This window comes from Apteryx mantelli, chromosome 1 (genome assembly GCF_036417845.1).
Source record: "Apteryx mantelli isolate bAptMan1 chromosome 1, bAptMan1.hap1, whole genome shotgun sequence".
Taxonomy (NCBI): Eukaryota; Metazoa; Chordata; class Aves; order Apterygiformes; family Apterygidae; genus Apteryx; species Apteryx mantelli.
In genome coordinates, this window is record NC_089978.1 from 27799710 (window position 1) to 27824360 (window position 24651).

At 38.5% G+C, this 24651-nt stretch overlaps 1 protein-coding gene across 1 annotated transcript in view; it reads left to right on the top strand.

Moving 5' to 3' along the window:
* Positions 1-24651, top strand: part of NBEA (neurobeachin) — a 539268-nt gene that overhangs the window by 85048 nt on the left and 429569 nt on the right. The window contains exon 2 of the mRNA XM_067291201.1: positions 16489-16720. Within this exon, the coding sequence (XP_067147302.1) occupies positions 16489-16720 (232 nt within the window). The remainder of the gene's footprint in view (positions 1-16488; positions 16721-24651) is intronic.

A 24651-nucleotide genomic window follows, 5' to 3' on the forward strand; every position in this document is an offset into this window, starting at 1 on the left:
CTTCAAATACATCAGTAACAAAAGGAAGACTAGGGAGAATGTAGGCCCGCTGCTGAATTGGGCAGGGACCCTTGTGACAAGGGATACAGAAAAGTCAGAGATACTGAGTGCTTTCTTCTCCTCAATCTTTACTGCTAAGACCAGTCCTGAGGAATCCCAGACTGGGGAGACCAGGGAGAAAGTCTGGAGAAAGGAAGACTTTCCCTTGGTCAAGGAGGATGGGGTTAGGGATCGCTTAAGCAAACTTGACATCCACAGGTCCATGGGCCCTGATGGGATACACGCACGAGTGCTGAGGGAGCTGGTGGATGTCATTGCTGGGCCACTCTCAATCATCTTTGAAAGGTCATGGAGAACAGGAGAGGTTCCTGAAGACTGAAAGAAAGCCAGTGTCACTGCAGCCTTCAAAAAGGGCAAGAAGGAGGACCCAGGGATCTATAGGCCAATCAGCCTCACCTCCATCCCTGGAAAGGTGATGAAGCAGCTCTTCCTGGATGCTGTCTCTAAGCATGTAAAGGATAAGAAGGTGATCAGGAGTAGTCAGCATGGATTCACAGAGGGGAAGTCATGCTTAACCAACTGGATAGCCTTCTCTGATGGGATGACTGGCTGGGTAGCTGAGGGGAGAGCAGTGGATGTTGTCTCCCTTGACTTCAGCAAGGCTTTTGACACTGTCTCCCATAACATCCTCATAGGCAAGCTGATGAAGTGTGGGACAGATGAGTAGACAGTGAGGTGGATTGAGAAGTGGCTGAATGGCAGGGCTCAGAGGGTTGCGCTCAGTGGCACAGAGTCTATTTGGAGGCCTGTAACTAGTGGTGTCCCCCAGAGGTCAATACTGGGTCCAATCCTGTTCAACTTCTTCATCAGTGACCTGGATGAAGGGAAAGAGTGCACCCTCAGCAAGTTTGCTGATGATGCCAAACCAGGAGGAGTGGCTGATACACCAGAGGGTGGTGCTGCTATTCAGAGGGACCTCGACAGGCTGGAGAGCTGAGCTGAGAGGAACCTCATGAAGTGCAGGGTCCTGCACCTGGGGAGGAATAACCCCTTGCACCTGTCCAGGCTGGTGGCTGACTTGCTGGAAAGCAGCTCTGCGGAGAAGGACCTGGGAGTGCTGGTGAACACCAAGTTAACCACAAGCCAGCAATGTGCCCTTGTGGCCAAGAAGGCCACTGGTATCCTGGGGTGCATCAGGAAGAGTGTTGCCAGCAGGTCGAGGGAGGTGATTCTCCCCCTCTACTCAGCCCTGGTGAGGCCACATCTGGAGTACTGTGTCCAGTTCTGGGCTCCCCAGTACAAGAGAAACATGGAGCTACTGGAGTGAGTCCAGCAAAGGGCTATTAAAGATGATTAAAGGGCTGGAGCATCTCTAATGAGGAAAGGCTGAGAGAGCTGGGGAAGCAAAGACTGAGAGGGGATCTTATCACTGTATACAAATATCTAAAGGGAGGGTGTCAAGAGGATGGGGCCAGACTCTTTTCAGTGGTGCCCAGCGACAGGACGCGAGGCAACGGGCACAAATTGAACCACAGGAAGTTCCATCTGAACATGAGGAAAAACATGTTTACTGTGAGGGTGACAGAGCACTGGCACAGGTTGCCCGGAGAGGTTGTGGAGTCTCCATCCTTGGAGATATTCCAAACCTGCCTGGACACGGTCCTGTGCAACATGCTCTAGGTGACCCTGCTTGAGGAGGGGGGTTGGACTAGATGATCTCCAGAGGTCCCTTCCAACCTCAACCATTCTGTGATAAACTAAAGTCATAATACTAAATAGCAAAAATAGAGATCAGCCACATACATTCATTATTAGAATAAATCACATTTTTCCCTCTTCTTATGTAGATGTAGTTGCATAATTTCTTGTAAACCTAATTATGTTGCCTTTACCTCTGGATCATGTAAAAGGTGATCAAGTAGGAGCAGTAGTATGTTAAATGTGTATGTGCTAATAGACTTTTGAAGCTGATGGCATTCATTTGGGGAAAGCTTGAGCAATTAAGTTGTCCAGGAAGCTTCTTACAAGGGAAACCCTGTGATCACTGATGAATTATCTCTTACGCTTATTTATCTGCATTTCCTTCTTAAAACTGTTTTTTGTGGTTAGAGTTACATTATTGACTTCTCTTTTGCCACATAATTCTTGCCTTTGTTCTTGACTCTGTTCTCGTCTACTGGTTAAAGAAAAGATTTTATTGAATGAAGAACTTCATAATAAAAAAATGAAACATAATTAGGATATATTTCTGACTTTGTGAAGCAAGTGTAATTGCAGTCTTTTCTATGACTCCTTTAGTGGTTGTGGTTTTAGGGTTTATCCCTACCCAAAAAGTCTTAAATCACTAATGACAGGTAAAACTCTATGGAATACAAGCCTTAAAACATATTATTATATTTCTCTGAATAGCTCATTGTCTGTTGTAAGAGAAGGGAATGAATATTGAATAATTTGGATCAGAAATCTAGTCTTACCAATTTGAGTATCAGCAACTGCCCTTGTAAACAATGGGAGTTTCTAGTGAGGACCATCTGCTTGAAAACATTGGCTTGAAAAATTTTAAGAATTTTTAAAACACAGTCCTTGGCCTTAATAGATATCCTGCTCACTTATAAGGACAAGAAAAATGAAACAAATAGTATACGTTCTCTTAAACTTATTAAGAAAATAAATGGACTGTCTGTGCTTGAAAATTTAATTTTTATTTAACAAAATTCTGTGGCTTATCAGTTTTGCTAGCCTGGAATTATATGACCCTTGACATGGAATCTTGCTGTTAATTTTCCCAACCCTTACATCCCATAATTCTTTTGTATGTACAATGTGCTGATATCCTTCTGCTTTTTATCACATACCATGCTGCTGCAAGTTATTGTATTTACTGAGATATTCCTCACGCTTTTTGTACAAACTAATTACATTTAGTAGTGTATTGTTAGGTATAAATTAAAACTGAACTATGGCAAAATGCACTTACAGAAAGAACAAAGTAAGCTTTGAAGTGAAATCATGCTTGTTTATACATTTTACTTGGTGCTTATCTGTAAAATATAGTCAATGGGCATTTCAGTCATTAACAAGAATTAGCTAGGTTCTATGGGAAGCCTTTGTTAAAGCTCCATGAATAAATTTAACTTAATTATAGATTGTTTGTATTATTATTTGCTGGAATTTGCATAAGAGCTTTTTAGGAGAAAGAATGCTGACTGGGACTTTCTTATTAGTTGGTCTCTCTCTGTTACCTAATGGAGTCAGATGCAGAGAATTAAGTGGAACTACTTCACATGTTCAACATTTGTTTATAATCAGTAAAGAGGGATTGTACGGAAATAAGCTAGGATTTACCACTGTGCCTAAACTGGTTTATTTTTTCCCATGCTATATCAATATCGGGGTTAATTTCTGGAAAAGACTCTGTATAGTAGTTAATGCTTTTGGCATATAATTAAACATGGAAGGTTGCTGAAAGTGAACATGTTGAAACTGAATGTAGGGCTTCACAAACTGGTGATGAGAATTGCCGTTGGAATGTTTCATGATACTGATACCAAAAACATTACCAGGTAGCCCCAAATTATCTATGCACATGAGAAGAAGAGTGTTGAGAGTTATGGATACATCTTCCCCTTAAGCTCCTATTTTTCAGCAACATGGAGTATAAGACCACTATCATGAACCTTGTGATAGAATTAGTCCACTCACTTATGTATTGCTCAAGATCATGTATGCTTAGCCTTGTGAGGGCTGGGCTATCACTGTATCGTTGATCATTAATGTGTCTTAGAGCATTTTATGCCAAGAGGGAAAAATGTGAGTCCTATATAAAGGCAATTAAGTATTCTAAATAAGTCAAAGTTTAAGAGAAAGGTGGGCATGAGAATGGGCCACTGTAAAATTTGAGGTTTTAATTTAAAAATATGTAATAGCTTAATTTTTATGAGAAAAATATAAGTAATTCCTACCAAACAGCAGTGCAAGAGTATAAACATAAAGCAAGTTGGGGTAGTGGCAAGTGAGGTTAAGAAAGGAAAATGAATTGCATTGTTTTACAGAAATTTGATTGCAATATGAAAACTGTTTAGGTTAAACTTCTTTTGTTTATGTTCAAATCTTTTAGAATAGAGATTAAATCATTTCCTGGTTAGCTGCACAATATCTCAGATAATTAAATTTAGCTTGTTGATATGAAGGAAGAGGTAGCTAGAGAAAAGTTTTTCTCCATAGGTTCTTGAGAAGGATGTGTGATGTCAGTAGTATCTTAGTCATGTTAAAACGTACTGGACAGAGACCTGCCTTGTAATGAAAATCGAGTGACAGACTATGCTGGTTAGGTTTGCAAGGGATGTTGAGCAGAATGATGAGGCCCTGGTTAGAGGCAAGTCTCCCTGCTGTTTATCTAGTAAGAACTTGCAGAAGAGGTGCTAGGGGAAGGATATACAAGATGGGCTCCTTTACATTGAGGAAAGAGTGGTTAGTGGCAGCAAGCAGCAACTTCTTTGCCTTTGCATCAGACCACTTCATGGGAAAGAAGGAGACAGTAAGACAGGCTGTGGGCTGTTCATTTCAGATTTACGGGCCAAAGGTTGTCTGCTCCCGTGTACAATGAAAAAAAGCCTCTATTAGCATGTTTCTGAGATGCAATATGGTATGGAAAAAACTGTGCAGTTTTGAGTTCTGCTAGTATTGCTGTGGTTAAATGTGCTTCAAATCCTGTGCGTGTGGGCACACACTCACACACTATATATATGATATTTAGAAGAAGATACTGGGCTAGATAAACCTTTGTCCTGATGGTGCGTGGCTATTTTTGTGATCTTAGCAAAAGTATGCAGGTACAGAATATGCTGCAGTCCTCATGGTTAACTTGCTTTGCATGCCTTTCTTCTGTAATCTTTAAGCTGTGTATCCCTGATGGGCCTCGGAACCATTCCACAGGTTGTTCTGAAATGAAATCCACCCCTTTTCAAAAGTGAAATTCAATTAAATGTATGGTTACAATTTATTCAAGTCATGGAATGTTTCCGCGAGTTTAAAACAATTGCTTTGACAAGTACATTTGAATAACAGTAAATGTTATTCATGAAAACAAAAATCAAATATTTTCTTTTATTGGAGGCTGCTATTGACTGCAATTGTCTTTTAGCTTTTAAAGGAAATACGTTTAGTTCATGTGTGTGTGAAGCTGGGGAAGCAGGAGTATGTGTGTGGCTTATGTATAGAGCAACATAAATGTTGCTAGACTAGTTAAACAAAAAGAGGTTTGCGGGTTTTGTTATATAGTAAAAAAAAAAAAAACAAAACAATTATACTTCCAAAAAATAGCTACTTTAAAGGAGCTTAATGCTTAAATGTGACCAGCTTTGAAATACCACTTAAGGATTTTTCAATCATTTTCTTTTAAAAACTGAAATGCTACTATTTGCATAAACATTTTATGCCACACTCTTAGTTGTACGATGCAGATTAGATGAAAAACAATGCTTAGTTCTTGAAAGTTTAATGTTTCTTAGTTTTTCAACTTTTTTGATGATGTACTCTGGTAACTATGTTAAACCTCTGCAAGGTTTGTTTTACAAAGGTAGTTTGTATTACTCAAACTGCTTTTTTGGGGGAGGGGGGGAACCCTCAACGACTGGTATGTATGTGTTGTGACTCTTTCAAAGTATTTTTTTTAAGCCATTGTAAAGAAAATGGTAAGCATCTTGAAAAATAAGTAAGGAATGCTGATGACCTGTTGTTAGATTTGTCTGTGCAAGCTATAGTGGTGTAAGTTCATAATCTTATTTTTAGCAGAAGAAGATACAAAAGTAGTTGCAGAAGCCATTCATTTTCTCAGGGCACACTCAGTTTGTGGCTTGGGTAACTCAGTTCTTTCAGTTTCTCGTCTTTCTTCTCTTCTGGCTCAGAAACAAGAGAACATGGGTTAAAGCAAAAAAAAAAAAAAAAAAAATCTTGTTTTAAAATATAACTGGTTATTGAAGGCTGCCGTAACAGAAGGGAGCTGGAAATTAAGCTCAAGATAAAGATGCAAGTATAGTGTTAGCTCATGGAAGATGTAATAGGCTTTTAAAGTGAAGTTTGCGGAACTGAAGGGAGAGCCAAGAACAGCTATGAAATATTATCAGTAAATTGAATTAGGAATATCTATTTAGTAATACTGTGTTTCATACTCCTTAAGCTATGCTTATTTATCAGCATTATTATAGCCCATAAAAATCAATTTTGAATTTTCTCATTTGCAGATTTGGCAAACCTAAGTTAGTTCTTTTACATGTGAAAGTAAGTGGTTAATAAATGTTCTTTTTTTGAGGAAGGAAGGTCCCCTTATCTAACAGACTGATCTCTATTAGATTAAGCCTTGATCATGAGGAATATAGAAGAAAAACTAAACCAGACAAAATGAAAACAAGATGATTCTCTTAGTTCCAAGCTTGTTAATAGTTTTGATTTTACTTCTCTGAAACAGAACTGCAAATTCTGTTTCCTAGTCTTTCAGTATTCAGATACTACTGAACTTGAATTAGAAGCTTATATCCTGCTGTGGTCCAAAAAAATCTGTTAGGAGATAGGTATAATAAATGGGAAAAGTCTCCTTCTGGTGACTTAAAAATGCTAGACTGAGACTGACTTCTCTTTTTATGTTTTGGATTATGTATTTCTATGTAAAATAACTTTCTCAGTCTTGAGCTCCGTCATAGTTCATTTGTTTGCTGTTCCAGTTCTCTTGAATTGGCTAAAATTTATGCTGTGTCACGGCACTTCAAAACCTCACACTGGCCTCTTCCTTCTCCTGTAGGACCTTTTCTTTCAACGAGTTTCCGTCAGGCGCCGGTGAGGCTTTTAGGAGACCAGGTGTTTGAGCTCTGCTTACCCCCAAATAAAGCCTTCCTTACAGTCGTGCAATCTGAACTGCTAGAGACCTTCATGCCAGTAGCCCTCTTTGGGGTTTTTGTTGTTTTGGAGGGATTTTTTGCCCCCTCTAAACCTCAGTGATCCTTAGAAGAGGTCTGGCTTTGTAAATTCTGGTTTTTAAAAGCACAGGAGGAGAAGAGCTGAAATTCCCTCTTATCAAACTAAAGTCAAACTTTCAACCCTATCTGTAAGTTATGCAGGCTTTGTGATGTATGAGAATGTAACTGATGCTTAAGTAAATCATATTGTACATACTTGACTTTAACTGATCTACTATTGCTTTTGATGCCTTGGATTAGTGCATATTTGTATTAATATTAGTACTCAGAGTATGGTATTGCATTGTACCTAGAATGCTAATTTATAAGGTGTTCTGAACATAACCCCCCTACAATATTTTTCTCTTGATCTGACTTTTAGATCTGTGCCCCATTCAGAACAGCAGTCATGTGACTTCTTTTCTATTATATATCTTTTATTTCATTTATTATCTTTATATTTTATATTTATATTATTAGAGGAGCAAGTTAATAAGACTCAATCTGGATAATTAAGATGATTATAACATAGCATATGTTACCAATTTCAGGGTACTGCAGTGTTGCAGCATTCCTACTGAAAACAAGTATGGTTCAATACATGCCTAAAATTTGTGCTCATTTAAAACTAAGTAAGAGACTGTCATTTCCATCCATCAGGGTGAACTTTCAGCTGAAGAGTTTCAGCACCTCAGCATGCTCAAAAATCAAATACTAACCAGGCCTCAGTACAGAGAACAGGTTTGCTGAGCAGCACAAGAAAAATGAAATTTTCCCTTTTTTGCATCGAGGAGGCTTATAATTTTAAGACTAAGAATCAATGAAGAGCATCTGGAACAATATCTCAAGATATATGTAAAATTTAATTTACCCAGAAGCCCTTCATTTCTTAGGTACAGTTTATTTAAGGATGCTTCTTTTGTATGGTGTGCTGAAGTGACTTGACATTCATTTAGTTATATTTGCTTACGTATTGACATTTGCTATTTTGCAGGGTTCATGAAATAAACCAGACATACTCCTTGTGGAACTGGGGAAGTTAGAGTCATAAGGAAAGGGCTGAACAGGTCTTGGCAAGTCGGATACTTCATGCCTGTTACCATCTATAATTCTGAATTGTAACATATGTTTGTTTTCTTTGGAAAATCCTCCAAAGATGGAAGTTCACATCCTCTGTAAGCAATGTATTAGAGCTGCATTTTGCCACTTTTGCCATGTGAAGCAGCAGTATGATTGTTTAGATTACAGTAGTGTTTTTTAATAAACCATCAGTAATGCTGAAACCTCTGTGTAGTTCTTTTACAACAAAGACGGTTTCAGTTTGACGATTGTCTGTCCTCTCATGCTAGAAAATTTGACTTGTGGTGCCAGTGATACTATTTAGAACTGACCTCTCTGTCAGGAATTAAAGGAAAGTAGACAGCTCTTATAATAATTTTTACCATCTCCTCATGGTTTATGTCCCAAGAAAGCTAATGTCCTAACAGTGACAACAGGAGCACACTGATAACTACAAAGTTAGTCTTCATTGCTTATAGAGCCTTTTGTTCTTTCACAGCTTATATTATCTTCCAACCATTTCAAATAAATTTTTAATGTTTCACTTCATGCTTTAAAAGAAATATAAAATCTAAAAAAAAAGAAAAAATGTAGGTATGATCAAATCTGTTGACTTATAGAAAATGACTGTAGCTTGGAGAAAGGCGTGATAAAATGTTTTCTCTGTATAATAGTGATGTAACATACAGGCTTGTGTGAAATGGGAAATAAGCATGTTCTATGTTGTATTCAGTAAACTTTGTTTTCTGATATTCTGAGACAAACATGAAGTGTTAATTTTTCAGAAGAACTTAGCAGGCCGTACTCAAGACTAGCTGGCCTTATAGTCTCAATCAAAGTTTACTTTATCTGATTATGGTTTGATACCATGTAATTTACAGTTTTTCCCTCAGCACTGTGTTAGGACCACTTTTTAAAGATTTTAATGTTAAAGTTACTGAAGTAAACAATGCTGCTTAGTGGGCAGAACTGTCTGCGAGAAATAAACTCAAAGACAGAGGCCATGAGTTTTGAACAAACCTCGAGGTTTCACCCCCCAAACCCACCTTCTGAAAGAAAGTACTGAAAGTGAAATTGGGTGTGTTACTTCATTTATATTTTCTCTGCAAGTATAAAGGACATTTTAAATGATCTTTTTTTTTCAAAATACTTCAGTATTTTCAATAAACTTTTTAGGTAGCATTCACGTAGTGGCATACTGCTGTGTGCATACTAAACATTACTCAGGATAAAAATGTTTTGGAAGCTAAAATGAATGCAAAGGTACAGTAATGGGGAGGAATATGTGCTGCTGTAGTGATTCACATGAGAACTGATCTTTCTAGAGCTCAGTCATTCAGTTATAAACCATACTGTGAGCACACTGAGTAAGATTAATCTGCCATAACTTTAGATGTCTCTATCCAAACTAGCTGTCCTTTTATAGTCAGTGAAAAGTAATATATTCCTAGGGCAAGATTTATTTCATCCTAATGTTGCATCTAGAATGAGTAAGATGAATCGCTTCCCAGAAGCACCTTTTTCTCTCTCCTTTGATGGTAAAGAGAATGTTGAAAATTAGCTCAACTATCTATAATATGGATCTCTAAAGAATTCCATCTGAAAAATTAAGCATTTACAAGAGAGAAATATATGCCAGTTATGGAAAATACCTGCTTTAAATTTGTATTAATTTGTTCTTCCTCTGTAGTCTTACTGATATATTTAGATTAACAATGAGTACATGTGAGCAGTACACATACTGATCAATGAAAAGTTTAATTTATTTCATGTAGCATTCTAAACATTTTACCTAAAGAAATCTTCATTCATGCAGCTGAAGAACAATCCTCCTAAAATCCCTAAATTAGTTGATTAGAAATTTAGGGCTTTAGCTAGTGACCTAAAAATAATATGTTTTTATCTGCCTGGGACCACAATCTCTTTTGTCAGTCTGCTTTGTTTTAATGTTTGAACTGGAGCCCTATCTTTATAAAAGAAGCAATAGCAGTCGGATTTCACGTATTTTGAAGTCTCTCACTGGTGATGACGACATAGATGTGATGCTGTGTTTTTAAGGAAGATGTTCCAGTTTGAACAAGAATTATTCTGGAATGTTATGTGATGGTCTTTGTTATAAAGGGTAGCTAGTTTACTAATTTTCTCTTTATAACATCTAATTAACTTCGGATTTTAAGACATTGTCACTTCTGTCTCAGCTGATCATTTCTGTCTCTTCCCTGTGGAAATTTCTACCTGTTCACTTGTGGCATATGCCGAGTCAACAGTTTTGCAATGCTTAAAGTGTATATGAACATCAGGGAAAGTAAATTAATAATCTTGTTTCAGCGTTTGTTTCCAAACTGATTACCACCTGTATTCACAAGGCAAAATTGGTTATCCCAATCATGTGTGTGTTTTTATTTTATTATTATTTATTTAAATCTGAAGTTGTTCTTATAAACTAGTCTAAAATGGGTGAGAATGGTTGTCACGTTGTCTGCGATATGCCCTGACTATTCTTAGCCTTAGAAGAGGTGAGGAAAGTTGAACAGTAGTTCATGAAGACAGGAGAGCAAGGAGTGCCTTGGTGCAGATCTGACCTAGTGTAGCAATTATGCCATTGCAATGATTCAGCTCTTAAATGGCAATGGCTGCTTAATATGCTGGAATTAATAGTCTTCATACAGGTAGTCACATTTGAAAGAAACTAGAAATAAGTCCTACTTTGACAGCGCTGCACGGCAAATTTGCAGATTTAAATTTCTGGAGAGTTTGGTTTATATAATTTTGATATACATCTCTTGATCAAGACTAATACATAAAATACAAATCTGTGTTAATTTAGATGGGAAGAAAAAGGCCTTAAAATGAAAAGCTTTGGTTTCATTGTAACACCTAGCATGTGATCTGATAACTAGAATCGAACTTCATTTTACGCTGCATAAACGTGAAACTGAAAAACAATCTTTACCTACCCAAAAGCATTTAAGAAAGTAATTGATGGTTATAGAAAAAACCTTTTTCTCCTGGTATGTTTTCTTTTAACTAGAATGATATTTGAGGAAGGCAAAAACTGTGCAGAAAGTTCCCCGTATTCTTAACAGTTAAAAGTAAGTTTCAGATGTACAGATTAATAGTTCTTAAGGCTGCAGATCGGAAGATGAGTAAAGAGAAGCATATGTAAAAAGTAAGCAGAAATATTCAGTTTAGGTAGCATGAAACTTTTTCCAAAGTGTGAGCGTAGAACACAGAAAAATAGACTATTCCAAGAAATTTTTGACATTTTGTACGTCTAACAGGAAAATAATTGCAAAGCAAAACATTTTCTTTGATTTTCCTGCAGTTCGCATTTTCACATTTTATTGTTGCTGTTGTGTTTGTATTACTCATTCTTTTTTTAACACAATGCACTCATGTTTTTTCCTTTAACCAAAACAATACCAAATGCCTATAAAATATATTCTTGCATCTTGTTTAGATCATCTCACACAATTCTTAGATTCTTTATTTGATACCTTTTTTTTTTCTTTTTATCACAAATGAAGATCTGTTGAAACTATTTGTGTCTTCAAGGTCATATATAAATCATCTTAGAATAAGTTCTGACCTATTCTTTCTTTGCAGTATCCTCTATTTAATAGCATTATCACCCTGATGTTCTATTTGTGTATTTCTTCTAAGATTGCCTGCCATCTTTCCTATCTTGTGTTCATGTGATGAATTTTCTAGTTTAGTAGCCATCATGTTTTTCATTTCATTTCAATCTGCTCTTCATAACATGATTCTGAAGAATTTGGTTCTAAAGAATTCTGATTTACACAAACGTGCTAGTAATTTAATTCTGGGTGTTCAGCAGCACATACTTTATTTTTTATTTCTAGAATAGAACTGAATGTTCTGTAAACACATGTAGACAGCTTCTGTACTTTGAGGAGTATTTCACCTTTGTTCTAGGCCAAAATGGCATAAAAGACCTAAATGTTTCAGTTCTAATTAGATGCAGAAGCCTTGAGGCAGAAAACCGTTTTTATCACATAGCATAATGAATGGGAAATTCTTACTGGGGGAATGGCCACAGTGTTAAGAAAAACGGAGACTGAGTCGTGCAGCCTGGAGGGTGGCGGTGGAAGTGAAGAGAGATTCTTGGAGCAACTTGTGATGAGAGTCAACCTGTCAGTGTAAACAACCTCAGGCTTGGGAAGAGAGCCTAATTTGCTTATAACTGCCAGTTCAGTGCCATGCGTGGGAAGCACAATATTGAACATAACTTTCTAGATTGCTTGCTTTTGAACGTATTAAGTAGATTCTTCAGAGTAGCAGTATTTGTTAGCTGTATCCATCTGACTTAGAACCACAATCTGAAAATTGGTTTGCTTCTTCGTTTATTACAGCTATGCTCTGAAAGGTGCAGAATTGTTAAAATGTGATGCATAACCTTTATAGAATACAAACAGTAATTCAAGATACTTAATCATAGTGAAAGCATGTTATTTATTGAATATTAAATTTTCAATTGAAGAGTAAAACTGTTTGACAGAAGAGAAAGATTGCATTTAATATATATGTTATGAAAAGAGCATTGATATATGGTTTATGAGCTACTGTAAGGATTTATATCTTAGTGTTCATATTGTACTCTAGCTGAAATTTGTCTTACTATAGATGTCTTCTACATGTTATATTAAAAATAAGTTACTTTATGGCAGTATGATTTAATTCTTGTGTGTGTCTTTAAGTAAAAGAAGTTTCTTTAAAGTAGCAGAAAGAGCTGATCAATACCATTTACTCACATCAGCAATATTGGCTAAGAAAAACCCAGAATAAATCTTTAAAAATATGCATGTTGTTACTTGTAGGCAAACTGTTCCACTCCTGTAATCATCTTTTCTGGTTCTCTTAATCTTTTTTGAGATAGAACCAGAATTGTGCCGTTATGAAGATGAAAGTTCATTAGGAATTTATGTAGCGGCACACTGACATTTTTTTATGTGGCTTTGTTATTTCAAGCAGTAGCCATAGGGCCTCCAAGATCTCTTTTCTGGCCAATAATAGCAGATTTTAGAGCCTGTCATTTTGTAAAAATAGGTAAGACTATAATCATGTGTCATTACTTTACATTTGCTAACTTTGAACTTTTCTTACGTGTTATTGCCTAGCCACTTGCTACCATAAAAATCTTTTCAACTCTTAATAGCTGACCCTTTTTAACTGTATTTAATGATTTTGTCTCTTCAGCAATCTTCAGCAGATTTTGTCCTTTCATTAATATCCACACTTTTCAAGATCACTTGAATATGTTGGACAGAACTGTTACCAGCTCATTATCCCAGTGGTACTTTACTGATAACCTCCCTCTGTTGTCAAGACTGACTGTTCCTATCTTACTATCTAGATGGAGTAGTAATATCTTTTGCTCAGGAAATGCTGTTATGGAAATGTTGTTAGACAATTTTTTATAGTGAATGCTCTTCTGTTTTTTTTTTCTTGATTGAAATATATCTTATTTTTCACATTTTAAAGCAGACGTGGTTGCCTTGTGTATTACTTTTTGAACATTAATCATTGAAACATGCTCATTTATTTCTGCATTTTCACTTCGTTTTTGTTTAGATTTTCCTTATCTTCTTTAGACACCATTTCATGACAGCTGTTTATACTCTTAATTTATGTTGATTTTGGGGACTATTTCTATAAAAAAAACGAAACAACCCCTCTTAAATTTTTACCATCACTGTTAGTTTATTAGTTTGTTTATTAAGGAAGTTGTTTTTAATGGTAATCATGATCATCATTAGTGGCTTGGGTATGACTAAACTGCTGTTATGGGTAAATAGGCAATAAGGTACATTTTATTGTTCTCTGAGATGAAATAATAATGACTAGGACAGGATATAGATCTGTTGCTACCAACTGGACAAGTGAAATAATTGTAGTACGTACTGGATAGTCTATATTTCTAGCCCAGTAGAAAACCTTCCGTAAATCCCTTTTTAGTAGCATTCAGTGTATTTGTTGATACAGATTCTATGAGATGTTTTATATGAAAAGTTCATTATTTTTAATAGTACTAACAGTATTCCTTAAGACTGACAGTGAGCTCTATTTCACTGTTTTAACTATTACATGTTATTGTATTAATTTACATTAACAAGCAGATACATTGCAAAGTATTTTAATTTGTTAATTATTTTAGTCTGTTTTAACCATACCGTGCTAGTATATTAATTTATATTAGGAAGAACTTTACAACAAATAGTGTTTGAGGAGAGGGAAACTAGTCTGTATTTTTGAACCTGTGCATTCAGACTGGGGTATTAAGTATTTTTCGTTGTTTTTAAGTCCGTATGTTATCAGAAACAAAGGGTGGGATTTATCTCACCTAACATAGGCATCTAAAAGTTGTATTTCTAAATGTGATCTACTCATGCTAGGTTTCCTGCATTGTCAGTGGAGAGAAATGGGCACATCCAGGAGGTGCTTCGTTTCATATTAGGATGAACATCTAAGAGAAGTTAATCAAATGTCTTCCACAGGTGCTTTTTTTTCCCCTTCCATGTGTCTTTAAAATAATCTGAGAGACTGGTCCAGGTGGAGAGATATCTAAAATTAACTGAGATAACTGAAACCCATATTGCTGGTTAAGTGTGCACAGTTACTGCTGTTTCAGAAATAGAAACTCTTCCACCTCTGTTTCTTGAAAAGTATGGTGTCTTCCTGTCTAAAACTATTTCCTGATTCTAAAAAAAAAATGACTATAGAAATATTCTGGGTTTAATTTTAACAATTTGATTACTTTTGGTAAACATAATATGTACCAAATATGTGATATGCGATTGCAATTTCTAAAATCAAATACTAATCATAATTAGGATAACAGTTTTATTTGAAAGGAATTTAAATATCCCAGGGGAACTAAGGAGGTAGTCAGTTTACATATTTAGTATATTAGAAGCTTCTATTTTAGAAGGTTATAAATTGGTTATTAGTGATTAACTGATAGAGGAAAAAGTCATTTGTAAGTGGATGAAAAGTAGGGTTGAAGCCAAAGCTAATCCCTGCTTAGTTGTATTAATTCTATCTGAAGATTAGGACAGGAAGAAAAAGACACTGAGCATTTAGATTGGTTTAACTATTAGAAAAAGGTTTGCATATTATTTCATATTGCTCCTGATTTGGCATTTAATTTGAAGGCAATATAGACTGCTTTTGAATAGGCTGTGAAATAGACTTTTGTTAATAATAACCACTGAAATTATGTACCTGCAAGAAAGAGGAATTCTTTGAATATATTTAATTTAAAACATCTTATTGCAATTTTAATTACATACCTTCCTGAAACTGACAGAAAATAATGTCTTAAAATTATTTTAGAATTAAATTATTCTGTTCTTTTGCCTTTCTAAATTATGTAATGTATTTGCAGTTATTTAATACTAGTACATTCAAAATTCTTCAGGGTTACTTGGGTAAAGTGTCTAAGAATTAGACTTTGTTTCCTTCCAAATTAAAAGAAGTTTTTGCTGTTAAATGGGATTATTTATAAACTAAGTTTTATACATTTCAATAAGTTCTTCTCTTCAAAATTATGTGAGTGGCTGATTGGAATTGGTGATATGAATTCAGTGGCCTCAGGCGGTATTTGGTATTGACTATGCCTTTTGCAAATTTTTACTATTTTTTTTTTCTTTCCTAAAATATGCCCAGTAGTTCTGTTGTTTAATTAGAAGTCAGGACATTGGATAGCATTTTGCAAGCAGCCAGGTGGACAGGAATCAGACTGTAGTTCATCAATGCTGCTGTTAAATCGCTCGTCACTTGCGTGCTTGTTCCTCTCCCAGTGCTGTCTCTCCCTTACACCCGCAGCAGGCGTACATGGCCACACGATCAACTGACCTGTACTGTAGTTAAACGAGTTTTTCCGTGGTTGCTTTGGTCCACATCAGATCACTGATTCCTTTTCTGAAAATCACCATATGGAGGATTGGGTGGCACAATGCAAAGGGCATTAAAGTCTAGGAAACAAGCAGCTGAAGGCAAATGTTGGCTTATATGAAGTAAAAATATAGCTAAATAATTTTCAGTGTCTTTAATCTTCTGAGTAGGCAAGTATCTCTTCAGGGAACTGTAGGAAAGTTTCAGCTGGTTTTGAACTTTACAGATTCTGCAACTCTCTCTGGGACAAGCTACTATTTTAGTTGCTTTATGGTAAGGATTATTTCAAATATATATATATATATATACACACACATATATATATAGAAAGTGTAGTATTCGGTACTATGACAAAATTGAAGGTAATATCTTTTCATACTAGTAGGTATATATTTTTTACAAGGTATGTTTTGCATAGCATGGTTGTCGCTTTGCTGTCTTTCCAGATCATAGGCATCAGTTTCTCTATCATGCAAAAAATATTCAGTGTTGGTCAAAATGAAGGTATGAAAGACATTAAACTATGTATTGCACATTATAATGCTGTTTTTTTTCTCTCTTGTAGCTGGTTGGTGGAGAATTTGATCTAGAGATGAACTTTATAATCCAGGATGCAGAGAGCATTACGTGCATGTCAGAGCTTTTGGAGCACTGTGATGTAACATGCCAAGCAGAAATCTGGAGTATGTTCACAGCCATTCTACGTAAAAGTGTCCGTAATTTACAGACTAGCACAGAAGTTGGCTTAATTGAACAGGTATTGCTGAAGATGAGTACTGTGGACGACATGATTGCAGGTATAAATTGCCAACTGATAAGATAATTACAACATTCTTGAACTGACAGTTTTTTGTGATTATGGTAGGGTTTTGGGTGTTCTGTTTTTTACTTAAAGTAATATTTTGGTTAGTGTTACTACTGTGTCAGAAGTACTTTTTATCAATTTCAGAAAAATGAAGAGGAGAAAATATATTCTTGGTTTAAAATATATCTTGATATTATTTAAAATAATTGTTAATCAAAGTGAAAAGATAATGCTACCTTAGTGATAAAATAAAGCAATTTTGAGTGTATTTGAGAAGAGCACCTTTTTACATGTCAAACATCTTAGTTTTTAAGTGTATTGATTATTATGAATTATTTAAATATTAGAATTGTTATTATAATCCACTTTAAATATAACCCACATCTGAGAGCATGTCAAAAATTATTCATATGTTTGAATGCTGGGCATTTGGATAATATTAAATGATTTATTTGTGTACTTCATTTTATAATGTATAACTGTGCTTTCCATGTCTCTCCAGTTTTTATGCTCGTAGTTTCTAATGGCCACATATTTTAATGAGTATTTTTTTACAGCAAAACCAGCATACTTTGTTTGCTCACTGATGAGAACTGATGAAGTTGTTGCACAGCTGAGGTTTTCAGATTACTTTTGAAGAAGTCTACATTATTCCATACTACATTCTCTCAGTAACATTCTCTTAGCAATCATATAACCTTGAGTAATTTGGTTAGAGGAGCAAGTTCAGTTGTTGCTTTTAAGTATGCCAGTTAAAAGCTACATTTGATTATGATGTATCTACTCTTTATTTTTCGTAGCAAGAAATTTAAATCGAGCAGTTTCTTTTGGCTTAGTGTGGAGGTTGTTCTTCATTTTTGTATAGTTTGGGACTAATAGTAGGATACTTAAATTATGAGGCATTTTTAAAAATTGAAGAGGTTCATCTTCCATAATTGTAGCTTTAAGATTTCAGTCAAATGAACTGATTCCTGATACATACCGTGTCTGCGGAACAGTAAGCCAGTGAGTATTAGAGACCAGAAACAAGAAGATAACAGCAGCGTGAAATCTAGATGATTCAGGAATGTTTTTGTCCTTGGCTTTTTTTGAGTGAAAAGGTGTGTGTAATATTAAGTTTAATATTAATAATATTAAATATTCTGTATTTCAAACTGAGTCTTAGTGTATACTTAATTGATTAGAACTGTATATGTAAATCCTAAAATCGGCAGAAGTGTTATGTCAAATATTGAACTGTGAGATTCATACTCCAAAGTGCAACAGATCAATAGATTGATAAACTAATGATTTGCACCAAGTATGTTTTGTTTCCAGGACTTGTCAGTGTCTCAGAATAGTGTAAAGGGAAACATACTGTTTTATTCCGCATTATATAGGACATTAGTTGCTGAAGACAAACGTTTCTACCTTGAAGTTTATCAGGGTTTTACTCATGGAAATAATGTGCTTATGTCACTTAATCATATTATCAATTTTTTTTTCAATTTGTGCTTGCTAAATAGTACCTCTGTATGTGGCATATATAACTGTGATGGTACCCCCATTAGAGAGAAATCAAATAAATGCCTAGCTAATTACAGAAGACAGAAATCAAGAGAATATAGGATTTGGCTTTCAGGAGCATTTGGGAATTGAAAAGCACTCGGAAAATACAAATGCAAATATTAGTATAAATCAGGCATAGTGCATTAATAAAGAAAATTAACGGAGCCTCCAGCCCTTTTTTTTTTTTTGAGAGAGAGAGAGAGAGTGGTCACGTGGTACTTCAGAAAGAGACTTTCCTTAGAAAAAGCATCAGTAAGTTTGCCCTTCTGTATACTCTCATGGAGTAAAGGAGAAGAATCTTCTTTAAAAACAAAACTAAAAATTGGAATTCTGATGGCATTTTAGTTCTGAACTAGTCAAACAACCTGAGTAGTCTTTTATATACTGTGAGCGAGGATTTAACAGAATACCACTTTGCAGGATCTTTCTCTGAGAACTGTAAGTAGATGAGAATGTGGGGTTTTTGTTTGTTTGTTTTTTTTCCCTCCCCTGAAAATTTTCATAGAAAGTCGTGGAAATAGCCAAATAAGTAATTTTGATTTTAACTCTGATTTCTACAAGCACCTCTCCACCCTCTGATAAATGGCAACAATATTGTTAATAACCAGAAGGAATAAGTATGGTTACATAACAAGTCGAATGATATGCACTCAATGACACAAACATGAGTAAGAACTCATGCAGTTTCTGTGTTCCCTAATCTGATATGATGCAGATGTTGAGGTCATAAGTGATTCCAGATGACTGTAGAACCTTTTTGCCCCGAGTATTTCTATCAGCTGTCCAAACCCAAATGGTAAAGTAAAAAAAATTGTGGCAAAATGGTTTTTAACATTCAGTGAGAATGTTTTGAACAGGAGCCTAGTTAGCGCTCACTCCTAGGAAGTTAGTATCAGCTCTTCTGAAAGCAGTTGCTAATAATCTGTCAGCCCAATGTTTTACAGTTGTTTTTTATGATCTGTAAAGTGCAGACACTTTTTGTGTTTGTTTATTTGGAGGAGGTTGGTTGTTTTTAGGTCATCTTGCTCACTTTCTCCTGAAATGCTGTGAATAGAGCCAGATAAGGCTCGAACGGTAGGGAGAGGCGTATTTTCAGTCATGTTTCTGACAGCACTGTTTCAGGACCAGTCTAAGTCTGAAGGCACTCTTCTCTTTTCTTATGAAAGTAAGAGAACAGTAAACAAACATGAACTCAATCCTTCACATTGAGAAAAACTTGGCTCTGTTTCTCTAGGAAGACAATCAGATTCTTGAGGCTTCTCAGCACTTTAAATATCTCACTTCTTGAGATTTTACAGATGCTGTGGCCAAGAATATAAACTTAATTTCCATGACATTCTCAGTTGCAATCCAGATTGGATCATTGTCACTTGTATTCCAGTTTGCTTTCCAGAAGCATCACCTGACAGAAGTCACCTGTGTACTCAGATGCTATTCTGAGGATTATACTAAGATAAGGGAAGATTTGAGAGGCACAGCTAACAGAGGTAGCCAATAGATGCAATGGCTTGCGCAGCGGTTTGGGCAGAGGGGCTCAAAGAAGGGGTTCTTGTCTCCATTTAGAGCAGCATACACATTCTCAGATGTGATTGTGACATACCACAGGACACATTCCCCAGTAGCTGTTAGAGTAGCTGTCTCTGCCATGTTAGAGGCTTCAAACCAGACAGACCTTCTGACAGAGGATGCTGCAAGTTTCAGGCTGCAGGGAGGGCCTGGGGCCTTTCCGTGAGACTGGAGCTCACAGTCATCTTTCCTGCAGAAGATGTGCTGTTGTTGATGAGTTGTGCACCAGGTAAAGGAGTTATGGGAGGAAGCCAGCAGGCTGTGTGGCTTCAGAGAGGACAAGCAAGAGATAGGATATTCTCAGCGACCCTACAGCTTCAAGAGCCCCAACCCCCAAAGTCAGTGGAGATGCAGGCGGAGTCTGTTTCTTGTGGGACAGTAAGTGGTAACTCCGAGGAAGGCAAAGGCTGGAATTTGGTGACTTCTCGTACCAGGAGGAAGGCTCCTGCTCCTCCTGAAGGCTTGCAGCTAATGAACAGGTTCACTGCCCTCAAAGTTGAGGAGAAGCTGGGCGTGTTTTCAAGGGAAGCATCTGGGCCGACAGACCCTGCGCCATGCAGGGACACCCCGAGGAAGCAGTGAATGATAGCAGTGGGTAACTCCCCACTGCAGGGGACTGAGGCACCCATCTGCTGACCTGACCTCCTGTCTAGAGAGGTTTGCTGCTTGCTGGGGACTCGGATCCGGGATGTTGTGGAGAAACTGTCAAAGCTTATCAGCCCCTCTGACTGTAATCCTTCCTACTCTTCCATGTGGACACCAATGATACTGCCAAGGGCAACTTAGAATGTATCAAACCTGACTACAGAGCTCCAGGGGCAGTTGTCAGGGGTGTGGAGACCCAGGTGGTTTTCTCCCTCGTTCCTGCCAGTGAGGGGGAAGGATGGGAGGAGGAATAGATGGATACTGTGAATCAACAAGCCGCGCAGCTGGTGTTGGCAAGAAGATTTTGGTTTCTATGATGATTGGACCCTGTTTGAAGACTGATATTGCTTGGGAGGGATGGGATCCACCTCATTAAGTGGGGTGCACACATCTTTGCCAACAGGCTGGCCAACCAGGTAAGGAGGGCTTTAAACTAGGCAAGATGGGGGAAGGGGAAAGTTATAGAGACCAGGCAGTCAGCCAAAGAGGGCCCAAGTGGGGATACCTCCAGGAACTGCATGCAGCTAAGGAGGTACCTACAAGACAAGACTATGGGGAAACCTCTTGCACCCCTCCTGGGAAATCAGCATGTTCAGATACCTCTCTGAAGTGCCTGTGCACAAATACACAGAGCATGGGGAATAAACAGGAAGAATTAGAGATCTGTGTGCAGTCACAGGGCTATGATCTCATTGCAATTACAGAGACATGGTGGGATAGCTCACATGACTGGAGTGCTGTCATGGATGGCTACAGGCTCTTTAGGAAGGCCAGGCCAGGAAGGCAAGGAGGGGGAGTTGCTCTTTATGTGAGAGAGCAACTGGAATGTATTGAGCTGTGCCTAGGGGTGAACGATGGGCTGACTGAGAGCTTATGGGTAAGAATTAAGGGTCAGACTAACATGGGTGACACTGTTGTGGGTGTTTGCTACAGGCCAGCTGATCAGGAAGAGGAAGTCAATGAGGCCTTCTACAGGCAGCTGGAAGTAGCCTCATAGGCCCTGATTCTCATGGGGGGACTTTAACCACCCCAATGTCTGCTGGAGGAACAACACAGCAGGGCACAAGCAATCCAGGTGGTTCCTGGAGAACATTGATGACAACTTCCTGATATAGGTGATAGGGGAACCAGTGAGGAGAGGTGCGCTGCGGGACCTTGTACTTACAAACAAGGAAGAGCTGGCTGGAGATGTGAAGGTTGAAGGCAACCTTGGCTGCAGTGACCATGAGATGGTGGAGTTCAGGATCACAACCCTTCAGGAAAGCAAACTTTGGCCTCTTTCGGGACTTGCTTGGAAAAATCCCTTGTGATAGGGCCCTAGAAGAAAGAGGGGTTCAAGACAGCTGGTTAATATTCAAACATCACTTCCTCCAAGCTCAAGAATGGTGCATCCCAATGAGCAAGAAGTCAAGCAAAGGGAGGCAGGAGACCTGCATGGATGAGCAAGGAGCTCCTGGCAAAACTCAAAGAGAAGAAGGAAATGAACAGAAGGCGGAAAAAAGGACAGGCCACTTGGGAGGAATAAAGGGACGTCGTCCGAGTATTCAGGGATGGGACTAGGAAGGAAAAAGCCCATCTGGAATTTAGTCTGGCAACGGATGTCAAGGACGGCAGGAAGGGGTTCTTCAAATACATCAGTAACAAAAGGAAGACTAGGGAGAATGTGGGCCTGCTGCTGAATTGGGCAGGGACCCTTGTGACGAAGGATACAGAAAAGTCAGAGATACTGAGTGCTTTCTTCTCCTCAATCTTTACTGCTAAGACCAGTCCTGAGGAATCCCAGACTGGGGAGACCAGGGAGAAAGTCTGGAGAAAGGAAGACTTTCCCTTGGTCAAGGAGGATGGGGTTAGGGATCGCTTAAGCAAACTTGACATCCACAGGTCCATGGGCCCTGATGGGATACACGCACGAGTGCTGAGGGAGCTGGTGGATGTCATTGCTGGGCCACTCTCAATCATCTTTGAAAGGTCATGGAGAACAGGAGAGGTTCCTGAAGACTGAAAGAAAGCCAGTGTCACTGCAGCCTTCAAAAAGGGCAAGAAGGAGGACCCAGGGATCTATAGGCCAATCAGCCTCACCTCCATCCCTGGAAAGGTGATGAAGCAGCTCTTCCTGGATGCTGTCTCTAAGCATGTAAAGGATAAGAAGGTGATCAGGAGTAGTCAGCATGGATTCCAGGGAGACCTGGACAGCCTGGAGAGCTGGGCGGAGAGGAACCTCATGAAGTTCAGCAAAGGCAAGTGCAGAGTCCTGCACCTGGGGAGGAATAACCCCATGCACCAGGACAGGTTGGGGGTTGACCTGCTGGAAGGCAGCTCTGTGGAGAAGGACCTGGGAGTGCTGGTGGACACCAAGTTAAGCATGAGGCAGCAATGTGCCCTTTTGGCCAAGGTGGTCAATGGTATCTTGGGGTGCATGAGGAAGAGTGTTGCCAGCAGGTCAAGGGAGGTGATTCTCCCCCTCTACTCAGCCCTGGTGAGGTTGCACCTGGAGTACTGTGTCCAGTTCTGGGCTCCCCAGTATCAGACAGAAATGGAGCTACTGGAGAGAGTCGAGCAGAGGGCTACTAAGATTAAGAGACTGGAGCATCTCTCTTATGAGGAGAGGCTGAGAGAGCTGGATCTCTTCAGCCTGGAGAAGACTGAGAGGGGATCTTATCAGTGTGTACAGATATCTAAAGGGAGGGTGTCAAGAGGATGGGGCCAGACTCTTTTCAGTGGTGCCCAGCGACAGGACACGAGGCAACAGGCACAAACTGAAACACAGAAAGTTCCATCTGAACATGAGGAAAAACTTCTCCACTGTGAGGGTGACAGAGCACTGGAACAGGTTGCCCAGAGAGGTTGTGCAGGCTCCTTCTCTGGAGATATTCCAAACCTGCCTGGACATGATCCTGTGCAATGTGCTCTAGGTGACCCTGCTTGAGGAGGGGGGTTGTACTAGATGATCTGCAGAGGTCCCTTCCAACCTCAACCATTCTGAGATTCACAAAGGAGAAATCGTACTTAACCAACCGGATAGCCTTTTGTGATGGCATGACTGGCAGGGCAGATGAGGGGAGAACAGTGGATGTTGTCTACCTTGACTTCAGCAAGGCTTTTGACAGTGTCTACCATAACATTCTCATAGGCAAGCTCATGAAGTGTGGACTAGATGAGTGGACAGTAAGGTGGATTGAGGACTGGCTGAATGGCAGAGCTCAGAGGGTTGTGATCAGTGGCGCAAATTCTAGTTGGAGGCCTGTAGCTAGCACTGTTCCCCAGAGGTCAATACTGGGTCTTGTCCTGCTCAGCTTATTCATCTGGTGTGCTGTGTCCAGTTCTGGGCTCCCCAGTATAAGTACTGGAGCGAGTCCAGTGGAGGGCTGCTTAAATGATTAGGGGACTGGAGCGTCTCTCATGAGGAAAGGCTGAGAGAGCTGGGGAAGAGAAGACTGAGGGGGGATCTTATCAATGTGCTTCAGTATCTGAAGGGAGGGTGTAAAGAGGACGGGGCCAGGCTCTTTTCAGGATGAGAAGCAATGGGCACAGCCTGAAACACAGGAAGTTCCGTCTGAACATGAGGAAAAAATTGTTTACTGTGAGGGTGACAGAGCACTGGAGCAGGTTGCCCAGAGAGGTTGTGGAGATGTTCAAAAGTCATCCGGACAGGGTCTTGTGCAACATGCTCTAGGTGACCCTGCTGGAGCAGGGAGGTTGGACTAGATGGTCTCCAGAGGTCCCTCCCAACCTCAAATGTTCTGTGATTCTGTGATTAGCCTTTTTATCAATGGTTAAAGGCAACAGTACTAAAATATTCAAAAAAATTGCTAAAATAACCAAACAGGTGATTGGGAGATTTTTTTTTCTTCTTTTAACAGCTGCACAGGATTTTCCTTGAGACATTTAGTTATTACAGTTCTCTTATTTCCAGGTGAGGAGTAGTGAAGCAGGTCTTCTGCTCCAAGAGATTCTTTGGCATAGTAATAACTTCAAAACAGTGTAAATGGTGGATGAGGAAGTAACCTTAATTCGTGCAGAGTGGGTGCCTTTCTCTTGAGTCCCATTTAATTTTCTACAGTTCTGTTGTGGTGCTGTAGGTAACTGTTCTAAAATTGCTGGCACTGAATTCTTAAGCATTGAAATAGTTTCTTGATTTTAAGCAAAAATGTTAATATTTGGGTC